Here is a 22731-nt window from a genome sequence, read left to right as displayed (position 1 = left end):
AAGGGTTAAAAAACCATTGAAAAAACCGTACTGGAGAAACAGTGTTTGAAACTATTAAAACAATAGAAGCAGTAATTCATTTTAAAAGTTGGGTTTGGAACACTTGATCAGAGAGAAAGTGCGATAGAGTTATAGAAAGGTCCGGATTGTATCCGAACCCTTCTCCGGGATCAATGATATATGTGTTTCGACAGAGACAGACCCAACCCTGCTTCCTGATATTAGAGTCAACCCAACCCTGTTACTAGATACTCGAATCCAATTCTACTGCTAGATACTAGAATCCAATCCTATTCCTAGATACTAGAATCCAATTCTATTCCTAGATACTAGAATCCATTCAACCCTACTCCTAGATACTAGAATCCAATCCTACTCCCAGATACTAGAATCCAATCCTACTCCTAGATACTAGAATCCAATCCTATTCCTAGATATTAGAATCCATCCAACCCTACTCCTAGGTACTAGAATCCATCCAACCCTACTCCTAGATACTAGAATCCAATTCTACTCCCAGATACTTGAATCCAACCCTACACCTAGATATTAGAATCCAATCCTATTCCTAGATATTAGAATCCATCCAACCCTACTCCTAGGTACTAGAATCCATCCAACCCTACTCCTAGATACTAGAATCCAATTCTACTCCCAGATACTTGAATCCAACCCTACACCTAGATATTAAAATCCATCCAATCCTACTCCTAGATACTAGAATCCAACCCTACTCATAGATACTAGAATCCAATCCTACTCCTAGATACTAGAATCCTATCCTACTCATAGATACTAGAATCCATCCAATCCTACTCCTAGATACTAGAAACCAACCCTATTTCTAGATACTAGAATCTATCAAACCCTACTCCTAGATAATCGAATCCAATGCTACTATCAGAGACTAAAATCCAACCCTACTCCTAGATACTAGAATCCAATCCTACTCCTAGATACTAGAATCCATCCAACCTACTCCTAGATACTAGAAACCAATCCTACTCATAGATACTAGAATCCAATCTACTCCTAGATACTAGAATCCAATCCTACTCCTAGATACTAGAATCCTATCCTACTCATAGATACTAGAATCCATCCAATCCTACTCCTAGATACTAGAAACCAACCCTATTTCTAGATACTAGAATCTATCAAACCCTACTCCTAGATAATCGAATCCAATGCTACTATCAGAGACTAAAATCCAACCCTACTCCTAGATACTAGAATCCAATCCTACTCCTAGATACTAGAATCCAATCCTACTCCTAGATACTAGAATCCATTCAATCCTACTCCTAGATACTAGAAACCAACCCTACTTCTAGATATTAGAATCCATTCAAACTTACTCCTAGATATTAGAATCTATCCAATCCTACTCCTAGATACTAGAATCTATTCAACCCTACTCCTAGATACTAGAATCCAATCCTACTCCTAGATTCTAGAATTCAATCCTATTCCCAGATACTTGAATCCATCCAACCCTACTCCTAGATACTATAATCCAACGTTTCTCCTAGATACTATAATCCAATCCTACTCCTAGATACTATGGAATCCAACCATACTTCTGAGTACTAGAATCTATCCAACCCTACTCCTAGATACTATAGAATCCAACCCTACTTCTGAGTACTAGAATCTATCCAATCCAATCCTACTCCTAGATACTATGGAATCCAACCATACTTCTGAGTACTAGAATCTATCCAACCCTACTCCTAGATACTATAGAATCCAACCCTACTTCTGAGTACTAGAATCTATCCAAACCTACTCCTAGATAATAAAATCTAATCCTGCTCCTATATACTAGAATCCAATCCTACTCGTAGATACTAAAATCTATTTGATTCTACTTCTAAAACATAGATGGAATCCCAATTTCCCCTAAAAATTAATTGTTCATTCATTTTTATCCAAGTTTCGTTTTTCAAGGATTTTGAATAATTAGATATTTCAGATTATTATTATTATTCAAGTACATGTATTGCTGCAATGATTCCTTCGAATAAGAATCTCATTGCAACTAATTTTTGGCAATTTTAATATTATACTATATTATATTAATTTTATCCAATTGCAAATTCAATTCACAACTCAAATGTACGCAATGCACCGGGCTTTATCGTAATATTTAGGAAAGATATAAATTTGAGTTGATAGGATATCGTAATTGTTATTTTTTAAAAAAGTTTGAATATACGATTCTGTAATTGTTATTTCAGTAAAAAGTTTGAAATATATGCAAGAGAATGATTAAATCTTCTTTGTTGAGATATTTAAGAAATATCCATATCTTAATTTCTGGACTGGGGTTTTTTCTTCCGGCTGTACTAATTACAGGTATATATATCTATATATGTCTATATGTACGTCTATATATATAAAGTAGTAATCTCTTTGTGTTTGTTTGTCTATACTGTACTGTACTGTACTGTACTGTACGATGACCATTATTATCCTTTCGAAATTTCAAAATCTTTAAGAAATCTTAATATCTAGGTTGTGGTGCGGAGTTCCCTGGATTTATCACCTCCTCTAAAACAGAAACTGTGCTAGGAAAACATTATTTTAATCCGTAAAATATTATTAAATAGCAAATTAGAAGCAACAATAATAACGAAAAGAAAAATCTAAACTAATTCAGCGATCAGTGAATTAAAAGATAAGACGCTAAAGAACCTGTCAAATCATTCGTTGGGATGTTTAGAAAGATGAAAATTTCCCTGTATGATAATTGAAGGACTGCAGTATGGTTTTGGTGAATTATATTGGCGTACAAAGCCTAGGGGTGTCAGAAATGTTTTTTTTTGCATACTTTTAAAAACTTCTAAAAAACTTTTTAAGTTTAATTTTTGATAAAACTTTTTGTTTTTTATGATTGCAAATATCTATCTAAAACTTTCTTAAACCGGCATATTTTTTCTATATTCATTTAGTTAAGAGTTTGAGTCAAAATAAGTATTAATAAATATTGCTTTATATCGAGTAGATATCCTTAAACATACCGATGTAAAACCTTACAGAAAGTAGGAAAGATTCTGAAAAAAAAGTTGCCAAACCAAACAGAATTTTTATTTTGAACAAAAATATTTAGAACTTAAAGAAGCTTTTTCAAAAAACTGCAAAAAAAATCATATCTGACACCCCTAGGCTTAGTACGTCAATATAATTCACCAAAACCATACTGCAGTCCTTCAATTATCATACAGGGAAATTTTCATCTTTCTAAACATCCCAACGAATGATTTGACAGGTTCTTTTTCTATTTTATATAGTATCTAAATTTTTATTCCAATAGTGTAATAGAAAACCCCTGTTGCAAAAAAAGGATTGAGCATGTTTGTACAAAACCACATAGTTTTTAAATTTAGTTAGAAAGTAATTTTAAAAATATAATCAAAACACAAAAGGTAGTGAGATCTTTAGTACAAACGATTTTTCTTCGATTTATAAAGTTATTAAAAGCGATCCTAGACTGTACCAAGTAACCATGATCCTAGAATATATCCTAGAATATATCCTAGAATGTATCCTAGAATGTATCCTAGAACCCTGATCTTAGAATGTATCCTAGAACAATGATCCTAGAATGTATCCTAGAATATATCCTAGAATGTATCCTAGAATGTATCCTAGAACCCTGATCCTAGAATGTATCTTAGAACCCTGATACTAGAATGTATCCTAGAACCCTGATCTTAGAACGTATCCTAAAACAATGATCCTAGAATGTATCCTAGAATATATCCTAGAATGTATTCTAGAATGTATCCTAGAACCCTGATCTTAGAATGTATCCTAGAACAATGATCCTAGAATGTATCCTAGAATATATCCTAGAATGTATCCTAGCATGTATCCTAGAACCCTGATCCTAGAATGTATCTTAGAACCCTGATACTAGAATGTATCCTAGAACCCTGATCCTAGAATGTATCCTAGAACCCTGATCCTAGAATGTATCCTAGAATCCTTAACCTAGAATGTATCAAGGAACCTTGATCCTAGAATGTATCCTAGAACGATGATCCTAGAATGCATCCTAGAACCCTGATCCTAGAATGTTTCATAGGATGTATCCTAGAACGTATCCTAGAACTCTTATCCTAGAATGTATCCTAGAACACTGATCCTAAAATATATCCTAGAACCATGATTCTAGAATGTATCCTAGAATGTATCCTAAAATGTATTCTAGAATGTATCCTAGAACCCTTATCCTAGTATCCTAGAACCATGATCCTAGAATGTATCCTAGAATGTATCCTAGAATGTATCCTTGAATTTATCCTAGAATGTATCCTATAGAATGTATCCTAGAATGTATCCTAGAACCATGAACCTAGAATGTATCCTAGAACCGTGAACCTAGAATGTATCCTAGAATGTATCCTAGAACCGTGAACCTAGAATGTATCCTAGAATGTATCCTAGAACCGTGAACCTAGAATGTATCCTAGAATGTATCCTAGAACCGTGAACCTAGAATGTATCCTAGAACCGGGAACCTAGAATGTATCCTACAATATCCTAGAACCGTGAACCTAGATTGTATCCTAGAATATCCTAGAACCGTGAACCTAGAATGTATCCTAGAACCGGGAACCTAGAATGTATTCTAGAATATCCTAGAACCGTGAACCTAGAATGTGTCCTAGAATGTATCCTAGAACCGGTAACCTAGAATGTATCCTAGAACCGTGAACCTAGAATGTATCCTAGAATATCCTAGAACCGTGAACCTAGAATGTATCCTAGAACCGGGAACCTAGAATGTATCCTAGAACCGTGAACCTAGAATGTATCCTAGAACTGTGAACCTAGAATGTATCCTAGAACCGGGAACCTAGAATGTATCCTAGAATATCCTAGAACCGTGAACTTAGAATCTATCCTAGAACCGTTAACCTAGAATGTATCCTAGAATGTATCCTAGAATGTATCCTAGAACCGGGAACCTAGAATGTATCCTAGAATGTATCCTAGAACCCTGATCCTAGAATGTATCCTAGAATGTATCCTAGAATGTATCCTAGAATGTATCCTAGAACCGGGAACCTAGAATGTATCCTAACATCCGAAACATGACAGTTGGTGAATAGTCTTCCAAAATTTGTTAAGTTGTTTGATACCAAAGATATAATAATAAAGGATATTATATGGCAATCATATTATAGTAAAACTGATTTCAATGTAAAATATATGAAAGTAAAAGATTTTTGTTAACAAAATTAACTGCAAAAAGTCTGTAATGTCTAGTATAGGAGGACGACATTCAAAACTATTCACTGACTGTAATGCCTCGTGGGACCCAAGGGTATAATGCAAGGAAAGTTAATTGCGGTCGCGTATACTCTGCGTACATATCGAAACCAGTTCTCTCCGGGCGGAATTTGTAAATAAGAATAGATGCATCAGTGTTCGTTTAGTATCCGAGGAGGTTAAACGCATTAAATTTGACAATTTTGATAATTCACATAATAGTTTCCTATAACCAGAATATTTCATTGATTTTTTATGTGAAAGATGAATCCCATGTCAGGCTTTGACATCCGTCTTGTGTTTACCGCCCAGAGACAGTACACTGCAGTACACTTCTGAAATAACTTTCTTTGCATTACATCCTTGGTGGGACCCAGCCTTTACATAGTATTGCTGGAAATATTGTAGAGAGAGGAGCTTTAATTACAATTTTCTAATCTTTAAATTTTCTAATCCTTAAATCTCACAACCGTTAATATTTCCAAATGTAAATGAGACTAAAGCAAAGATGTTTCCCCCATCATCAGGTGTTGAAGATATTGGGATTTGAAAACTAAATTTAGAATTCAGTTCCTTTGAACCCTGATTCATAATATGACAAAAGTTTTTCCTTATTTGTTAAAAAATGTTAAAGCCGGCCGAAGTGTTACCTTGTACTGCTCTGTCTCCGGTCTGAGGAATCATAGGGTAAATATAAACTTTAGATCGTTTTTAAACAAATCCCAACCCTACTTTCTAGCACTAGAATTATATCATTTTCTTCTCAATATATTTCGGCAACAACTTTGGCATCATCACGAGTTTTTCCTATACAAATTTCAGATATAAGCAAAAAAATAAAAAAACTTTATATAAAAATTTTTTTTTAGACAAAAATAAAAAAAAACTTTTTATGTAACCTTTACAATAAGGAATTTTTCAAAATGAATATTTTCAAATTTTCAAAACAAATAAAACTTAAAAGAAAAATTAGAAAACCGTACCTTACTCTTTTGAAGAGTATTGAATGACTGGAAAAGGATTGACTAGTTTATGGGCGTATGCGGGGGGGGATGTGTTGAAGGGGGTAGAATTGGTCGGCAAAACGGTCGAATACATGAATTCGATCAACACTATAAGGTACTGTTGGTAATACATAAACATACAGCTTAAAACAAACATAATTCTTTTTTTTGAAATAGATAGAAAAAAGATTAACGATTTTTCGAATTACAAGTTTACAAGTAAACAAAGAGAAGCTGTTAATTGACAACTTCTCTTTCTTCACATTTTTATGTATCTCCCAGGGAACAGGAATAAAGGGAAAGGAAATGGCGCTGGTTCGGCAAGAGAAAGCCAGTCGCACTGCTTTGCAGACCGGTACAGTAAACTTACAAACACTCTTCTGGTACAGACACACAACATGACTACAGTCAAGGAAATTGTAGAACAATGTCGTCAATTATAATTAAACTTGAATAACGAGTAGTTTTATTGTAAACTTTAATCAAATTATATTCTTTGCATAAAAATTTGGCTTTATAGTGTTGACTTAAATATGTAAATAATATATTACATGTATATTCAACATATGTTTAAGTAAACAATTAACAATAAACAAATGTACTCTTCTAGACTGTACAAATACCGAGATTCTTACGTACTGTATAAACCTACAGTACACACCTTCGGTACTTTAAACTGACACACACTCTTTTGGTACAGACACACACACATGACGTTTCCGCCCCCTGGTATCTCCGCAGTTTGAATGATTGTGAGAAATCAAAATTGAAAAAAGTCGTCTTCCTTGTATTGATATGTACATACAACGACGACTGTATTTCACATCTTTAATTTATTCATTTACCAAAGCTTTTAAAAAATGCAGTCAATATACATTTTTTCGGAGATTTGATAATATATTTTTAATTAAATTTTTTTTTCTTTATTTGTCTCTATAGGTATCCTGGATAAAGTCGGATACCAAGGCAATCCTATCCCTCAACGGTCAACTTGTTACTCAGAACTCTAGATACCAACTTAGTATCCAGGTATACACATTACACACTAGTACAGTCATAACCTGAAAACTCCGAAATAGGAAGACGACTTTATAGCAATGTACGTAGCCTGTAGGTGTATTTGATGTTGTTATAAAGCAAATAATTTTACTAGACACTTATTAAATTTCAAATCAAGTTAAATGGGTCTGTTTACACTGAATAATTTCTGTTTCCTGTGTTCATTGGACTATTTAAAGTCATAATTTAAGTTTAAAAGTCGTCTTTCTATTCCAGAGTTTTCTGGTTATCACTGTAGTCAGAGCATAAAACTTAAGACAGGGTATCATTATGAAACCCAATATCGCAAACCCGGTTTCACAATTAGGGCAGGACAATTTGTAGATTTCAATATATTTCTAAGGAAATGTTTTTTCACAAGGTTAGTTATATTTTTTCTCTTTATTTTCTATTTCTTGGTAAAAATCTACACAAATATACCGACCCCGAAAAGGAAAGTTTCATTCATCTATATACTACTTTAAATTTCCGGCTCCGGTATACACAGTACACACCAAGGTTATAATTCAAGGAAAGTTATTTCAGAAGCGTATGCATATTTTGTACTGCAGTGTACTGCGTCTCTGGGCGGTGTTGTAAACTCAAGACGGATATCACAGCCTGACATGGGATCCTTCTTTCACTAAAAAAATCAATGAAATATTCTGGTCATAGGAAACTATAATGTGAATTATCAAAATTATCAAAATTAAATGCTTTTATCCTCCACGGATATTAAACAAACACTGATGCATCTATTCTTGTTTACAAATTCCGCCCAGAGCGAACTGGTTTCAATTTGAACGTAGTGTATACGCAACTGCAATTAACTTTCCTTGAATTATAACCTTGGTACACACTGTCAGAACAAATCCTTTAGTTGTGTTTGATCTATGTAAGTTTGATCTTGTAAACATATGTAATAACTTAGATTAGTTCAAGTATACTTGTACAGTCATGCTTTGTCCTCCTGTTTGAGAGTATTCTCTGTCCTACACTCCTACTCCGGAGAGTAGGTATTGGTGTTTCTTGACTCAAAAAAAAAAATTGGGGTCATCAAGTTGAGGTGTGCGCGGAGATCTATCTTTAGTTAGTTATATAAGTATAGTAACATAGCTTGCATAGCTAGGTTAACTGTCTATCTTCTCTTTATAAGACTAAGCATCTGTTAATGTTTGAATACTGATTTTATATATCTTTACTACGCAATTGCAAATGTGTCAGTACTATAGGTATAACATTTCCTTTTATATTCCTTAGTATAAGACACGGCTCCAATTGAAAAATAACATTTCAGGAATATAAAAAACTCATGTCATCATGTACTTTTATAATAAAAAATTATCTGTGCCTTTGACAAAAAAGATAAAAACACACTTCCACAAGGGAAACTAATGGATATACATATCTTGGATTAAAGTAGGTTGCAATTTACGGTTTATGCACGCATGTTTGCCACACTCTTGTGCGCCCTAATTGCAAAATCTCTCACAAAATTTTATTAGTGCAGGCTTAATGAGAGACACCTTTTTAAATACGTTCTTCAGTGTAGGTGCTAATTCAACCAGAAAATAGTTCCTATTTCAACCAGAAAATAGTTCCTATTTCAACCAGAAAATAGTTCCTATTTCAACCAGAAAATAGTTTCTATTTCAACCAGAAAATAGTTCCTATTTCAATAAGAAAATAGTTCCTATTTCAATAAGAAAATAGTCCCTTTTTAAACCGGTAAATAGTCCCAATTTTAATCAGAAAACAGTCCCTGTTTCAACCAGAAAATAGTTTCTATTTTAACCAGAAAATAGTCCTTATTTCAACCAGAAAATAGTCCCTATTCCAACCAGAAAATAGTCCCTATTTCAACCAGAAAATAGTCCCTATTTCAACCAGAAAATAGTCCCTATTTCAACCAGAAAATAGTCCCTATTTCAACCAGAATTATAAATGTTTGAAAATAGTTTTCCCTCTAACTTTACCGTTCTAATTTTAAACTTTGAATGAACAATTAGAATCTACATAGTTGAATTTAAAACAGGTTTGAAACTTCAAGAATGATGAAAATTAATTTAGCTCGTTTATAAATTTGTTTACTGTGGTCGGCATTTATATCAATACAATAAAGACGACTTTCCTGTTTAAATTTTGCTCTAAGCTTTTTTTAAATTACACGTTTCCAAGTAAACAAAGACAAGCTGTTATGGACAGTTTCTCTCTGTTTCCATGTTTATATGTATCCATGATGTTTGAAACCTTGGTCGAAAGTCGTCTTCATTGTAGTACTCTGTAGGGCCCTGGATTCTTCCAGTTAACTGTATCTAACATTACTCTCTAGGACCCTGGAACCTTCCAGTTAACTGTTCCTAATATTACTCTCTAGGACCCTGGAACCTTCCAGTTCACTGTATCTAATATTACTCTCTAGGACCCTGGAACCTTCCAGTTAACTGTATCATAATATTACTCTCTAGGACCCTGGAACCTTCCAGTTAACTGTATCTAATATTACTCTCTAGGACCCTGGAACCTTCCAGTTAACTGTATCCAATGTAACTGTTGAGGACAATGGAACTTATATCTGTCAGGTTAATACAGAACCTCCAGCTAATCAGGTATTTATTTTTATCCAACCTTCCAAAGATCTATTTTTTCACTCATTTTTTCATCCTTTAATTCATGTATTAATATCCTTCATCATTTGAAAGGAACTGATATTAACATTTATCCCGATTGTATGGTACAGACATAAACCATGCTGTGATCTTATGATTTCATGAGCACATCAGTCTGAAGTTTTGAAAACGAAATTAATAGAATATCATTGATAAGACGACATTTTAAACAAACTTTATTTAGGAGAGTACACTGCTTGTTGTGACGTCCCCTCGGTTTACGAATACCAGTGAAAGTGTGAAACAAGTTGCTCTGGGGATCACCACATTTCTCACGTGTGAGGTAAAACATAAATAGAATATTTGCAGATCCATTTAAAGAGCAAAAGTAAGTAAAAGGTCTATTTTTACGGAAGTTGCAGTATACAAACTGACAGCACAAACATTTTTCATTCAAAATATATTGTTAATAACAAAATAACTTAAGTTAGAATAAATTTCTTGAAAAATTTTCTAAAATATAGTTTAACAATGATTGTTTGCAACATAGATTAATTAACAATAACAGATAGAACACTAAATGTCGTCTTTTAAAGATTTAGGGATTTTTTCATCCAAAATAACCCTGAGGCGGAGGCTCAAAGGAGTTACGCCCATGCCTTATAATTCAACACTGGCTGCGCAGAACTCCTTTAGGCTTCAGCCTCAGGGTTATTCTAAACAAAAAACCCTTATATCTTGAAAAGACGACATCTAGTGTTCTATCTGTTATTGTTAATTAATCTATGGTTTGTAGGCTGAGGGTGTCCCGAGGCCTACAGTCTACTGGAAAAGAGAAGACGACATGAAGATGATTCTCCAGGTCAATAAAGATATAAAGAGTTGACATGCCCCCCATCATCCCACCCCTTTTCCCATTTCCTGTCTGAGCTAGCTGGAACCCCCTTCCATTAGCATCTGATTATATTACTACGTGTGCATTTTAATTAGTATTCCACCATAGAGTCTGCTTAAAGCTGAGAACAGGATGCTGCTTGCTTTCTTTTACAAGGTTTCAGCTTTACACAAACTAGCGCCTTTACATAGTGTAAGAAATGTTTTTAAAACCTGATTCTCCTTGTTCTCAAGTACACTTATACTCTATCTGTTATAATTTTATCTACAGGATAGAGGAGAAATACAGAAATGGAAAGGGGTTCTTCTTCCTTTAGCTCCCGTAACAAGAAGGTCAGACATTCAAGTTTTTAAGAAATAAAAAATAAAAAAAATTATTTAAAATTTTGATTCATGGTGTCAGAATAAACATGACAGTTGAGAAACTGCATTTGGACAATTTTGGAATAAATAAAAAAGCTTAAAATAATCAAAATTCTTTATATATCACGGTTATTTTGAAGGCAAACTATTTTTAGAAATTTCAATATCGTTTCAAAAATGATAGATTTAAAAGTAGTTTGAAAATGAATGCTACAAATCATTTCAAAGATCAAAGACGATCTTCAAACCATCTCTCAACTGTCATGTTTTGTGGAACACCCTTTTCATATTTCACAATTTGAAAATCAAAATATTCCATTTTTAAACAGAATAAAATTTGGGTCTACTTTACATCTTATGTATAGACATGTTTGTAAGTTAATTTTGATCATTCAGAAAAAAAATATATATAAAATAAATTGTTCAAATGTACATAATTCAGATGATAATTAAGTGATTTTTAAAAACTGCTATTATTTGTGGTATTTATCTAATTATTTAATAAAATTATAGCAACCTTTGTCATCAACGATCTATCAAAGATTTCCATGTTTTGGGACACCCTAGATAGTTTGATAGTTTCATATAGTCTCTCGTACAGCTTACCTACTGTTAAGACAGCTGTACATTTAACATAATATTAAAATATCAAAATTTGTGAAAAATTTTAAACTAATTTTTTTATTTATCTTTTAGCTCGAGTGGAAAGTATGTATGTATCGCAAATAACGGAAATCCTCCGACAATAATGAAGACCTTCACTGTACACGCTATGTGTAAGTGTTAATTTTAATCAATTGCGGCATTCTTATGAATAAATTTCATGTCGTCTTCCAAGAAATTTCATCCGTGGATCTTTAAAAACAAAATGGCGACAAAAGAGGAAATTTTGTGAACGAAGAGCACATTTTTTTGACAGTGTACAATTTCAAATTTGCAAATTTATCTTTGAAAAAATTTAATCCACTTCAGATGTTTTATTACTATATAAACCTCACCATATGCGTAAAATGTAATAAATATAATAAAAATCTTAATCAGTATAAAGAAGGCCGGTTGATTATGAAAAGTTAAATTAACAAAATTTAACATCTATTAAAGGAGAGTAAAATAATGAAAGAGCACTTAACGACTTGATGTAATTCAGAAACTAAAATATAAAGTTTATATGGATTATTATTTTTTTAAATGGCTTGAACGTTCAAAAATTGTAACAAAATCAAAAATTATACATTACGATCAAGTTAAATAGGATGTTAATCCGGTTAAATTTAAAAAAAGTAATTTTTAATTTTATACACAGCCTTACATCGAAAGAATTCATCAAATCTCGTATTCTTCACTTTCTGATAATGCAATGTTGCAGATATTTAGTTTTTTAATTAAATGAAAATATGGAACTCTTTAAAACTGTTCACGCATATTCATTGCTATTTATTTATTTTCGCAAATACTGAGATTTACGTAAAATAGTATAAAACTCATTGAAAAATTGTCAAGACGACATTTGATAAATTCTTTCGATTTACGGCTCATTTAGGGTTTAATTGTATACAAGCTAGGATTTAATCCAAAAAATACCTGAACGAAATAAATTGAAATTATCATTTGTTTTAGTTCCTCCTGAAGTAGCTGCCATCAATTCTTCTCTTGGTGCTGTCAGGGGGAGTGGAGTTGCCCTTGGTTGTTCTATTCAAGCCTATCCTCCCCCTACTATACACTGGAGTAGGAGTAGAGGTAAACTATCCTTCCCCTATTATACACTGGACTAGGAGTAGAGGTGAACTATCTTTCCCCTACTATACACTGGACTGGGATTAGAGGTAAACTATCCTATCCCTACTATACACTGGACTAGGAGCAGAGGTAAACTATCCTATCCCTACTATACACTGAACTAGGAGTAAAGGTAAACTATCGTTCCCCTGAACTAGGAGTTGAGGTAAACTATCCTCCCCCTACTATACACTGGACTAGGAGTAGAGGTAAACTATCCTCCCCCTACTATACACTGAAGTAGGAGTAGAGGTAAACTATCCTATCCCTTCTATACACTGGACTAGGAGTAGAGGTAAACTATCCTCCCCCTACTATACACTGGACTAGGAGTAGAGGAAAACTATCCTATCCCTACTATACACTGACTAGGAGTAGAGGTAAACTATCCTCCCCCTACTATACACTGGACTAGGAGTAGAGGTAAACTATCCTCCCCCTACTATACACTGGACTAGGAGTAAAGGTAAACTATCCTTCCCCTACTATACACTGGACTATGAGTAAAGGTAAACTATCCTATCCCTACTAAACACTGGACTAGGAGTAGAGGTAAACTATCCTCCCCCTACTATACACTGGACTAGGAGTAGAGGTAAACTATCCTTCCCCTACTATACACTGGACTAGTAGTAGATGTAAACTATCCTCCCCCTACTATACACTAGACTAGGAGTAGAGGTAAACTATCCTCCCTCTACTATACAAAGACTAGGAGTAGAGGTAAACTATCCTTCCCCTACTATACACTGGACTAGGAGTAGAGGTAAACTATCCTTCCCCCTACTATACACTGGACTAGGAGTAGATGTAAGTATCCTTTCCCTACTTTACACTGGACTAGGAGTAGAGGTAAACTATCCTATCCCTACTATACACTGGACTAGGAGTAGAGGAAAACTATCCTATCCCTACTATACACTGGACTAGGAGTAGAGGTAAACTATCTTCCCCCTGATCTATCTTTACTAAAATAGGTGATAAAACTGATTTTGATATTTTTAGGAGAACTAGAAGGAATCGCCGACACAATAGAACTGAGGTAAATTCTTTGAATAAAATATAAAAGTTGAAAAAAATGATTCACGCTTTATAATACATGAAACATGACAGTTGGTGAGTAGTGAATATCTTCTTAGATATTTTAGACTGATTGCAGTTTACTTTGTTAAACAAATCTTCCACTCAAATTCATTCTTACTTTCAATCAATTTTTCTATAATATGACTGCCATAAAATATTTTTTATTATTCTCTTTGGTATCAAAAAAATTAACAAATTATGAAAGACGACATTTTAAACTCTTCGCCTTCTTTGAAGCGATTAAGTGCTTAATGCGTGGAAAACAGCTGTCTTTTACTTAATCTGTTAAACCATGATTCGGATTAGAGTGCTTTGCCAAGGGATTAACACTACAAAAGTTCCAATCTTAAAAGCTTCATGTTCTAGTGATGATCTGACGGAAGCAAGGCTTGAAATTGATCACGTGACACATGCAACTTTTGGTAATTATATTTTAGATTAATTGTACCAAAGAAAAAAATTATTTTTTTAACAATGGATTTTCACAACTATTGCTTCTTTCAGCCAGAAAATGTGCCACTGAAACCAAAATAGATGCCATGACGTTTTTAACAATTTAAATTTATGTATCGAATATAATTACTGAAAGGCTAAACGAGCGTGGGTCGGGCGATATCCAAGGGTAAGCGCTTGCCGCAAACACTATTTTGTGACATATGTGGGTCGGAGGTAAAGCGGGTGTGGGTCAACTTCTCCTCATAGTTGAATACCTTTAATCCTGTTCCCCTGATAGTTGAATACCTTTAATCCTGTTCGCTAAATTATAATATCCATTGTGGACTAGTTTGAAGTGCTTGTCATACTAATTGAGTTTTGATTTTCAAGCTTTATTTGATATATTTTAACCCATAGAGTGTTGAATTTAGAGTGTTGAGTTCAGAACGTGTCGAGTTTTGAGTGTTGAGTTTAGCGTTTAGATTTTAAAATGTTACTTTAGAGTGTTGAGGTGAGAGTACTGAGTGAGTTTAGAGTGTTGAGTTTAGAGTGTTTAGTTTAGAGTGTTGAGTTTAGAACGTGTCGAATTTTGAGTGTTGAGTTTAGAGTGTTGAGTTTAGAGTGTTGAGTTTAGAGTATTGAGTTTAGAGTGTTGAGTTTAGAGTGTTGAGTTTAGAACGTGTCGAATTTTGAGTGTTGAGTTGAGAGTGTTGAGTTGAGAGTGTTGAGTTTAGAGTGTTGAGTTGAGAGTGTTGAGTTTAGAGTGTTGAGTTTAGAGTGTTGAGTTTAGAGTGTTGAGCTGAGAGTGTAAAGTGTTGAGGTGAGAGTGTACAGAGTTTAGAATGTTGAGAATTTGGAGTGTTAAGTTCAGAATGATGAGTTTTACAGTAATTTAATAGTTTAAAGTGTTGCAAGTTTACAGTATTAGGTAAAGAGTGATGAGTTTAAAATACATGAGTTTTATAGAGTTTTGAGTGCGCAGTGGAGTTTAGAGTGTTGAGTATTGAGCATGGAGTGAATTAAGTATTGAGTGTTGCACAAATATGTAGGATGGTCTAGGATGGTTAAAAATTGAACATATCTGAGATATACACACGACAACTCTGAAAGTTAGTCAACAAATTCTTAGACAGCCTCGTCTTTAAAGTGTCCCAAAAACTTGGCTCTTGGTTTTACCTCTCCAACTCACTTATACTTTTTTTGTAGCCCTAGATATATAATTTTCAAAAATGCAACGCGCTTGTTTCTAGCTGAAGGAGTAATCGACAAAATACTGTTAGATTATTGCGTGACGAGATATCTTGGTTTGCAGTGTGTACAGGAGTTGCGTGAGGCTAGGCACTATAGTTGTTATAAAGGTTCTTTACNCTCCCCAACTACAAGGTTACCTAGACAATAATTCAGCTGGTTGTGAAGAATTTTCAACCATTTAATACTTGATACTGGCTCTCTGATTGGTCGAATGCTTGATCCTGCAGGATTTGTTTGGTCGGATTGTCATGGTGATTCAGAATTTACTTTAGTTTACTAACGCTAGGTGTCTCTTAAAACCAAATTACTGCTTAAAGATTGTGAACAAAAAATATTAAAATTAATTACAATAAAAATTTATATAAAATAGAATTTTTTCCGAAAAGTTTTGCAATAAGAAATCTTTTCTTTGGGTAAATTTTAAAAAATTCTTTTTTTATTTAAAGCTCGAGAAAACAATATAAGCCATATAAGCCTGTAATAAGCCTTAATGTGATGATGGTAACTGTTCGCATTTCGTATAGGATTTGAATTGTTTGGCGGGGCTAACCCCCCACTTTCCCAATCTGACTCTAAATGCGTGAAAGTTAAGTGTTAGTTTAAATACTCTTAATAGCAGGAACCACATGGTTTAAATAAACATAATTAAAGGCTCATATGTTACGCTAAAAAACTGGATTAAATGAATTTACGCAAATGCTGTATCATTTGCTGAGAACAGAATCATGTCCAATTGATTGATGATTAGAGACTGGAAAGGTTTTCCTGCTTGCAGGGGGTTAAATATTTAACTCGATAAAATTTAAATATTTAATCTACAGCTTAATTTAGGTCACAAGCGGAGTTTAAGCTGAAACTTCACATTTAAGTAGTATACTTTCATTCTTTAGTTTTGGACTCTGGGGCCGGCAGATATTAATAACCATGCTGGTCGCAGTGTTTTTGACAATTGTTTAGAATAATACAATTTTGTTTGTTTGTAGGTAGATGTCCTATCTAAGAATGGTTTATTAAAGATAAATGACTTGCATTGAAGCATCGTGAGGGGGGATACATAGGATACATAAACAACTTAATATATCATAATATAAGCAATAAGCATGCTGAACACCTACATATGCATGCTGAATATCCACTCTGCATGCTAAACACCTACTTCTGCATTCTCAATATCCACTTCTGCAGGCTAAACACCTACTTCTGTATGCCGAATACCTTATTCTGATAATTAAGAACTACTTCAGTATGCTAAACCCCTATATACTTCTGCATGCTATATAACTACCACTGCAAAAAGAACACTACATTTTTTGCTTGGTTAATGCATGCTGCACTCGTTCTCTATGATCTGCATGCTGCATACCAATTACATATTCTGCATGCTGCGTACTTAATTCTCATCTTGTATACTGTAAACCCCATTTCTTGCATAGCTCCCTTAATTAAGCTTTCGGTGTGCGTACTCGGATCGAAGAAATACTGGAGTTTAGTGGAGGGTGATTGGGGTTTCCCAACTATTAATTAACAAGCATATATTTTGATGAAAATATTTTTGAAATTTGAAAAAATTCTCAACATTTTGTGGAGCCGTTTAAGTACGAAAACCTTAAAAGTCTTCAAAGCTAAATGCCCAATACTACCCAACACTATAAAACCCCGAAACGTTAATTGTAAATATGTTCATGTTTATTGAGTCTTAATCGTTAAAGAAGTAAAGTATCATATTTAAAAATATATCAAGCTAGACTACAGTAGTGAGCAGCAGCCCCGCTTGTATTAAACTGTCATTATTAGTATATTATTGTATATTATTAAGTCATCATCATAAAATCTACATATTATAAGATTCTGCAACTATCTATCTATCTGTCTATCTATCTATCTGTCTATCTATCTATCTGTCTGTCTATCTAAATATCTATACAATCTATACATAAATTTAGCTTGTCTGTCCGTCTGTTTGATTGTATCCAATAAACGTCAAAACGGCTCAACCGATCAGGCCCAAATTTTAATATGTAATCTTAAAAAAATGTAATCTTAAGTTATTTAATTTTGTAAAATTTTGAAAATGCGCGAAAAAATATTATGAAATCCGCAAATAAAAAAATAAAAATTTTTTACACTGCACATAAAGAAGATGCTCACAGATAAACCCACAATTAAAAGTTGAAAAAGTAGATGGGCGCGAAAACCCTAGTAAGAATATAAGCGTACTAGCTTGGGAACCCAGAGCCCGAAATTTAAAAGAGTATCGTAGAACGAAACTCAAGAGTTTCCTTGTTGGGGTCTTAACATTTGTGTAGATTTTGATTTAAGGATATGGAGGATATGAAGAAACTAAATAAAATCATATTTTACAAGAAAAATGTTGATTTCCACATAGTTGCGCCACTGGTAGAGGCTGAGGCTCTATAAGAGACTCTTATGTTGGATTTCCTTAGTTCTGATCGCTTAATCTTGATATCCAATGTGGACAATTTTGATTTTCTGCTTAATCCTCTCTTTTGGATTTCCTGGCTGGGTTCCGACCAATGATATAGTTCTCTGAGTGTGCGCCAAATTTCCCGGCTTCTGATTGGGGTTTCGGTTTATGCAAAGAACACTGTGATTGGTTTAATTTTAGACACTTTCCAGGATATTAAAATTAAGATTATATTAATCTGCAGATTAATATAAAAGAGTAGATCATTCATTGATTTCTAAAGTTTTCAGCTCGGTACAATAAAACCAAACCAAATAATATTGTTCAGAAATGTAAACATGTAGAGCTACCAGTACAATATCAATAAAACCAAAACAAACAAGACTGTACACATACAGAACCAGCAGTTCAGTATAAAAAAACCAAACCAGCAGTGCAGTGCAATAGAACCAAACCAAATGATTTTGTTCAGGAGAGTACAACGGAAAAACTGTAGCAGTATATAAAACCAAGCCAAAAAATATTGTACAGGACTGTATACATGTACACATACGAGTTAGCAGTGTAGTACAATAAAACCAAACCAAATATTATTATTCAGGACTGTACACATGTAGGGCCAGCAACCAATTAGGCTCAGCAGAGGCTGTAGTTCTTCTTAAAGGTAAAAGTCAAAGGAACTGTAACCGTAATTTCAATTTAAAGGAACTGTAAGCGTAATTTCAAGTGACCCTCTATTTAAAGAGGGACACAAGCCTTTGACCAGGAAACCTTTATCTGATCAATATTGTGCAATATAATGTGTTTTCCTAGGCTAAAAAGTGTTGATTCTGTTTAATTCTCCCTATTTTTCTGCAGTAGAAATGCGCAAGTTATAGAGAAATCACAATTAAAAAACAACCAGTTTTTAAAATTAAAAAGATGGATAAATGCAAACTTGATCAAACAAATCTGTAAAGAGCTTACCATTGTACATCTGGCATTGCCATCTTTACGGGGTGGTCAATTGAATTTAATACACGGTCCCTTTAATAGATAATTATAATTATTATTCTGAGTTGATAATAATAACAACAATTAAATTCAGGAGACTTTCGATGTAGCTTCAAATAGTAACTTTCCCGATTTGAAAATTATCTGAACAGTTTCTCTGAAGGAAGTGTTTGCAAAAAATAAAGGGGGTATAGGCATACAACGAAGAATTATCTATAGTGATCGCTACTAATCTTACTTCTATCTGTTACATTTATAAGGAGAAAATTGTTAAAAACAATTCATACCGAAGAACATGGCGTCCATACAAATTCAGAAAGTTGCAACTTTCGACTCAGATTCTCAAAATATTTTTGATTTATTTTAGAAAAGTTTGAGGAGAGGGTAAAAGAACCAACACAGTCTTGGTGGGAGAACTACTCAACAAAAGGGACAAATTTTGTTTTTAATTATTAATTTTTTTTCATACGATGCATAATAAGATTAAGACCAAATTTTTTTTAATTCACTTCTAACTATTTAGAAGAAATTTTTAGTTTGTCAAATAAAATATGCCAGCTCAGAAAACATGCTTTGAATGCATGTTTGAATGTGTGGAAAACAGAAGCCACTTTTGACCTGGAATTCTATTTTAAATTTAAGCCAATAGGCTAGAACCACGGCTTGATGCACAAGGGAGAAGGAAAAAGGATCAGCCGGGACTTAAACCGAAATGGAGTTAGTAATCAAGAAGGATTAGAAGGAGGAAGATTAACCTGTCGTATGAGACAAATGAATGGCGGAGAGTCCGCCAGAGAGCTCCGGCTTTTCACAATTCTTTAGTATCAACCATTATTTGTTCTTTTTTATAATGTAAATATATGTTTTCATAACTCTGTAGTTTTACTCACATCAGTTTCAGGCTTTAGATTTCCTTTATTTTACATCACTATTAAATTGTAACAATATATTGTTAATTATTTGCGAAACGAGTTTTTAAAATTTATTAAGCTAAAGTTGATTTATTTTATTTACAGTAATTCACATTGTTTTTAATTGAGTCACAAACACAGATTTTAAGATATAAATGCAAACCTATATAGTAGCCTTTAAATATTTCAAACTAGGAAGTTTGAAATATCCTCAGGTTGGACAGATATAATGATAAGAAAATTTGAGTTTGTGGCGAAGACTTCAAACGAAAGTATTTTCTTTGTAACGAAAAGTCTCTAAACCTTTCTGATATTTTTATCAATAAAATTTGTCTGATCAGAAAAAGAGAAAAAACGACGGAAAGATATGGCAAAACTAAGGTTGGGCGAGAATAAGTATAAAACAAACAAAAAATTTAAATAAAAACATTATCAATTTTTTTTTCTGAAACCCATGTTTAGGAGAAATGAGCAAAGAAGCACGGTGAGAGGGGTTGAAACATCAAATACCCAAGAGGAAAACAAAATATGTTCAAGCATATTTCTAAATTTTGAGAAACCCTCAGAAAAAAATGAACATGTCGGATTCACAACGGCCTCTTTTAAAACTTTGTTTGAGTAAAAATGATGAAGATATTCTAGTTTAGTTTTATAATAAATTTTTTTTTAAAAGTTTAGATTTAAGATTCTCTACAAAAGTGGCGAAAAAATTAAAAATATGCCCTTGAAACCTAATAATCAAAATCATAACAATTCTGCCGAAAAAAGAAGTCATGGAACTAGTTCTTTTAATTGAAATATTTAAAAATTCATTTAGTATTTTGTTTTTCTTGTTTTGAAGTAAACAAAAATTTTAAGGTAAAGAAATTTTGTTGTTTAGAGCAGTACAGAGGAATACACGGCAATGTTTAGTTCTTCTTTCTCCATTCATCCAACCCTGCTCCATTATACTATCCACTCCATACTATTCATGTTCTCCATTTATTAGTTCTCCATTCCTCCAACCTTACTCCATTATAGAATCCACTCCATTCTATTCATGTTCTCCATTTATTAGTTCTCCATTCATTCAACTCTACTTTATTTTACAAACTACTCCACTCCAGTAATCAACTTCTGCTCCATTTTATCATCCTCCACTCCAGTCTGGTCCTCAAATTTATTATTTAAATGTTTTTATCTTTGAAATATATCAGTACTTAAAAAAGTAATATTCTACAAAAAATTTTAAAAATAAAGTTATAATAAAAATTTACTTTTTGTTAGTTGCGAGTTAAAAATTTAAAAAATGTTTGTAAATATCTTAAAGGTTCAAGATTGCCATACATTCTTATTCTTTTTGGGATTTTAAAAAACAAATTTTAATAATTTTGTTAAACATTTTATTCTATTTGTATCTTTATATGAAATTAATAAAATAAAATGTCTATTTCTTGATATCTAACATTTATCAGAAGTAAGAACTAATTGTGTTGTGATTCTCCGGATCAAACATTGATCTCCCATGTTTTGCAGACCTACGGATTAATCTACAGGGTGTCCCAAAAAACGTGGGAATTCAGTGACGAATTCGATATCGTCTTTGTTATGAATTAGCATTGTAATACCTATTTTCAAAAGCCATAATATTATTATGTCTGTTAGAGTTTATTTTATGAAAAGTGTAAAAGACTGTTAAGAATTGTCTATAATGTCTCCGCAAGATGAACAGTGAAGACGGACAAGTTTACTCTGTTTGTAAACTGTAATTTTCTTGTTTTACTAAGTACTTGTATGCAGTCAACACATAAACAAACAAATTCTAAACATAGCAGACGAAAATCTTACAGAGTACAGCTTTCTCAGTAGGTATCACTAAACTAAATCAAAGAATTATTTAAAAAGACGATATCGAATTCCCTGTAATTCCTTTTCGATATCTAGTGATGGTTATACCTTGCAGGGACAACTTACATTGAGTGATCCTTGTATCCTCAAATATTGAAATTGAGATCCAGAGTTAACAAGATTAACAATATCCACACAAAAGTTGCATAATAAATAATAATAATAATAATAATAATAATAATAATAATAATAATAAATAAAGTTTTATTTCTATTATATATATCGTTTAGGTTTTACATTTCTAAATGCGCTATGTTATGAAATTTAATATCAAAAAGTAATTTTTATCAAAGTGGCTGAATGAAATGTTTGAATTATCATAGAAAAGATAACATTATGAAATTTTAATAAAAAGCGCATTTTTTTGGTAACAAGATCTGATGATATTTTGGACAGACTGTTTATTATAATTGTGTATATACAAGGTGTCCCACTAAACATGACAGTTGGTAAATAGTTTTGAATGTTGTCTTCCATACACTGTATTAGATATTAACGGCTGTTTTCATTTTATTTCGTTTAAAAAATCTTTTGCTCAAATATGTTTTACATTAAAGTTAATTTTAATATAATATGACTCCTATATAATATTTTTATTATTGTCTTTGGTATTAAACAACTTAACAAATTACGGAAGAAGACATTCTATTTACCAACTGTCATGTTTCGTGGGACACTCTGTACATTAAGAAAATGTTTTGGACACACTGTTTACTATATTGTGTGTATATATATATAATGTACTGCATTTCAACTTGTTGTCGACCTTGGTGGAAACCTGC

General features: G+C 32.9%; 1 protein-coding gene across 2 annotated transcripts; it reads left to right on the top strand.

The window, feature by feature from the left end:
• Positions 1–5682: 5682 nt before the first annotated feature.
• LOC111695689 (lachesin) lies at positions 5683–21269 on the top strand. Of its 2 annotated transcripts, XM_023465093.1 has the most exons (15): positions 5686–5967; positions 7224–7313; positions 9836–9931; positions 10176–10274; positions 10728–10793; positions 11097–11158; positions 11885–11964; positions 12806–12925; positions 13970–14006; positions 14414–14469; positions 18760–18822; positions 19519–19581; positions 20404–20443; positions 20525–20579; positions 20943–21269. In XM_023465093.1, the coding sequence occupies exons 1-15, from the start codon at positions 5875–5877 to the stop codon at positions 21048–21050; spliced, it is 1128 nt and encodes a 375-aa protein (XP_023320861.1). In that variant the 5' UTR covers positions 5686–5874; the 3' UTR covers positions 21051–21269. The 2 variants fall into 2 exon arrangements, with proteins under 2 accessions (XP_023320862.1, XP_023320861.1); XM_023465094.1 differs by lacking the exons at positions 20404–20443; positions 20525–20579; positions 20943–21269 and adding an exon at positions 19710–20039 and having other exon boundaries at positions 5683–5967.
• The last annotated feature ends 1462 nt before the right edge of the window (positions 21270–22731 follow it).

Source organism: Eurytemora carolleeae, unplaced genomic scaffold (assembly GCF_000591075.1).
Source record: "Eurytemora carolleeae unplaced genomic scaffold, Eaff_2.0 scaffold166, whole genome shotgun sequence".
Classification (NCBI taxonomy): Eukaryota; Metazoa; Arthropoda; class Copepoda; order Calanoida; family Temoridae; genus Eurytemora; species Eurytemora carolleeae.
Note: the sequence above shows the minus strand (reverse complement) of the source record. Positions and strands in the feature narration are given on the sequence as shown.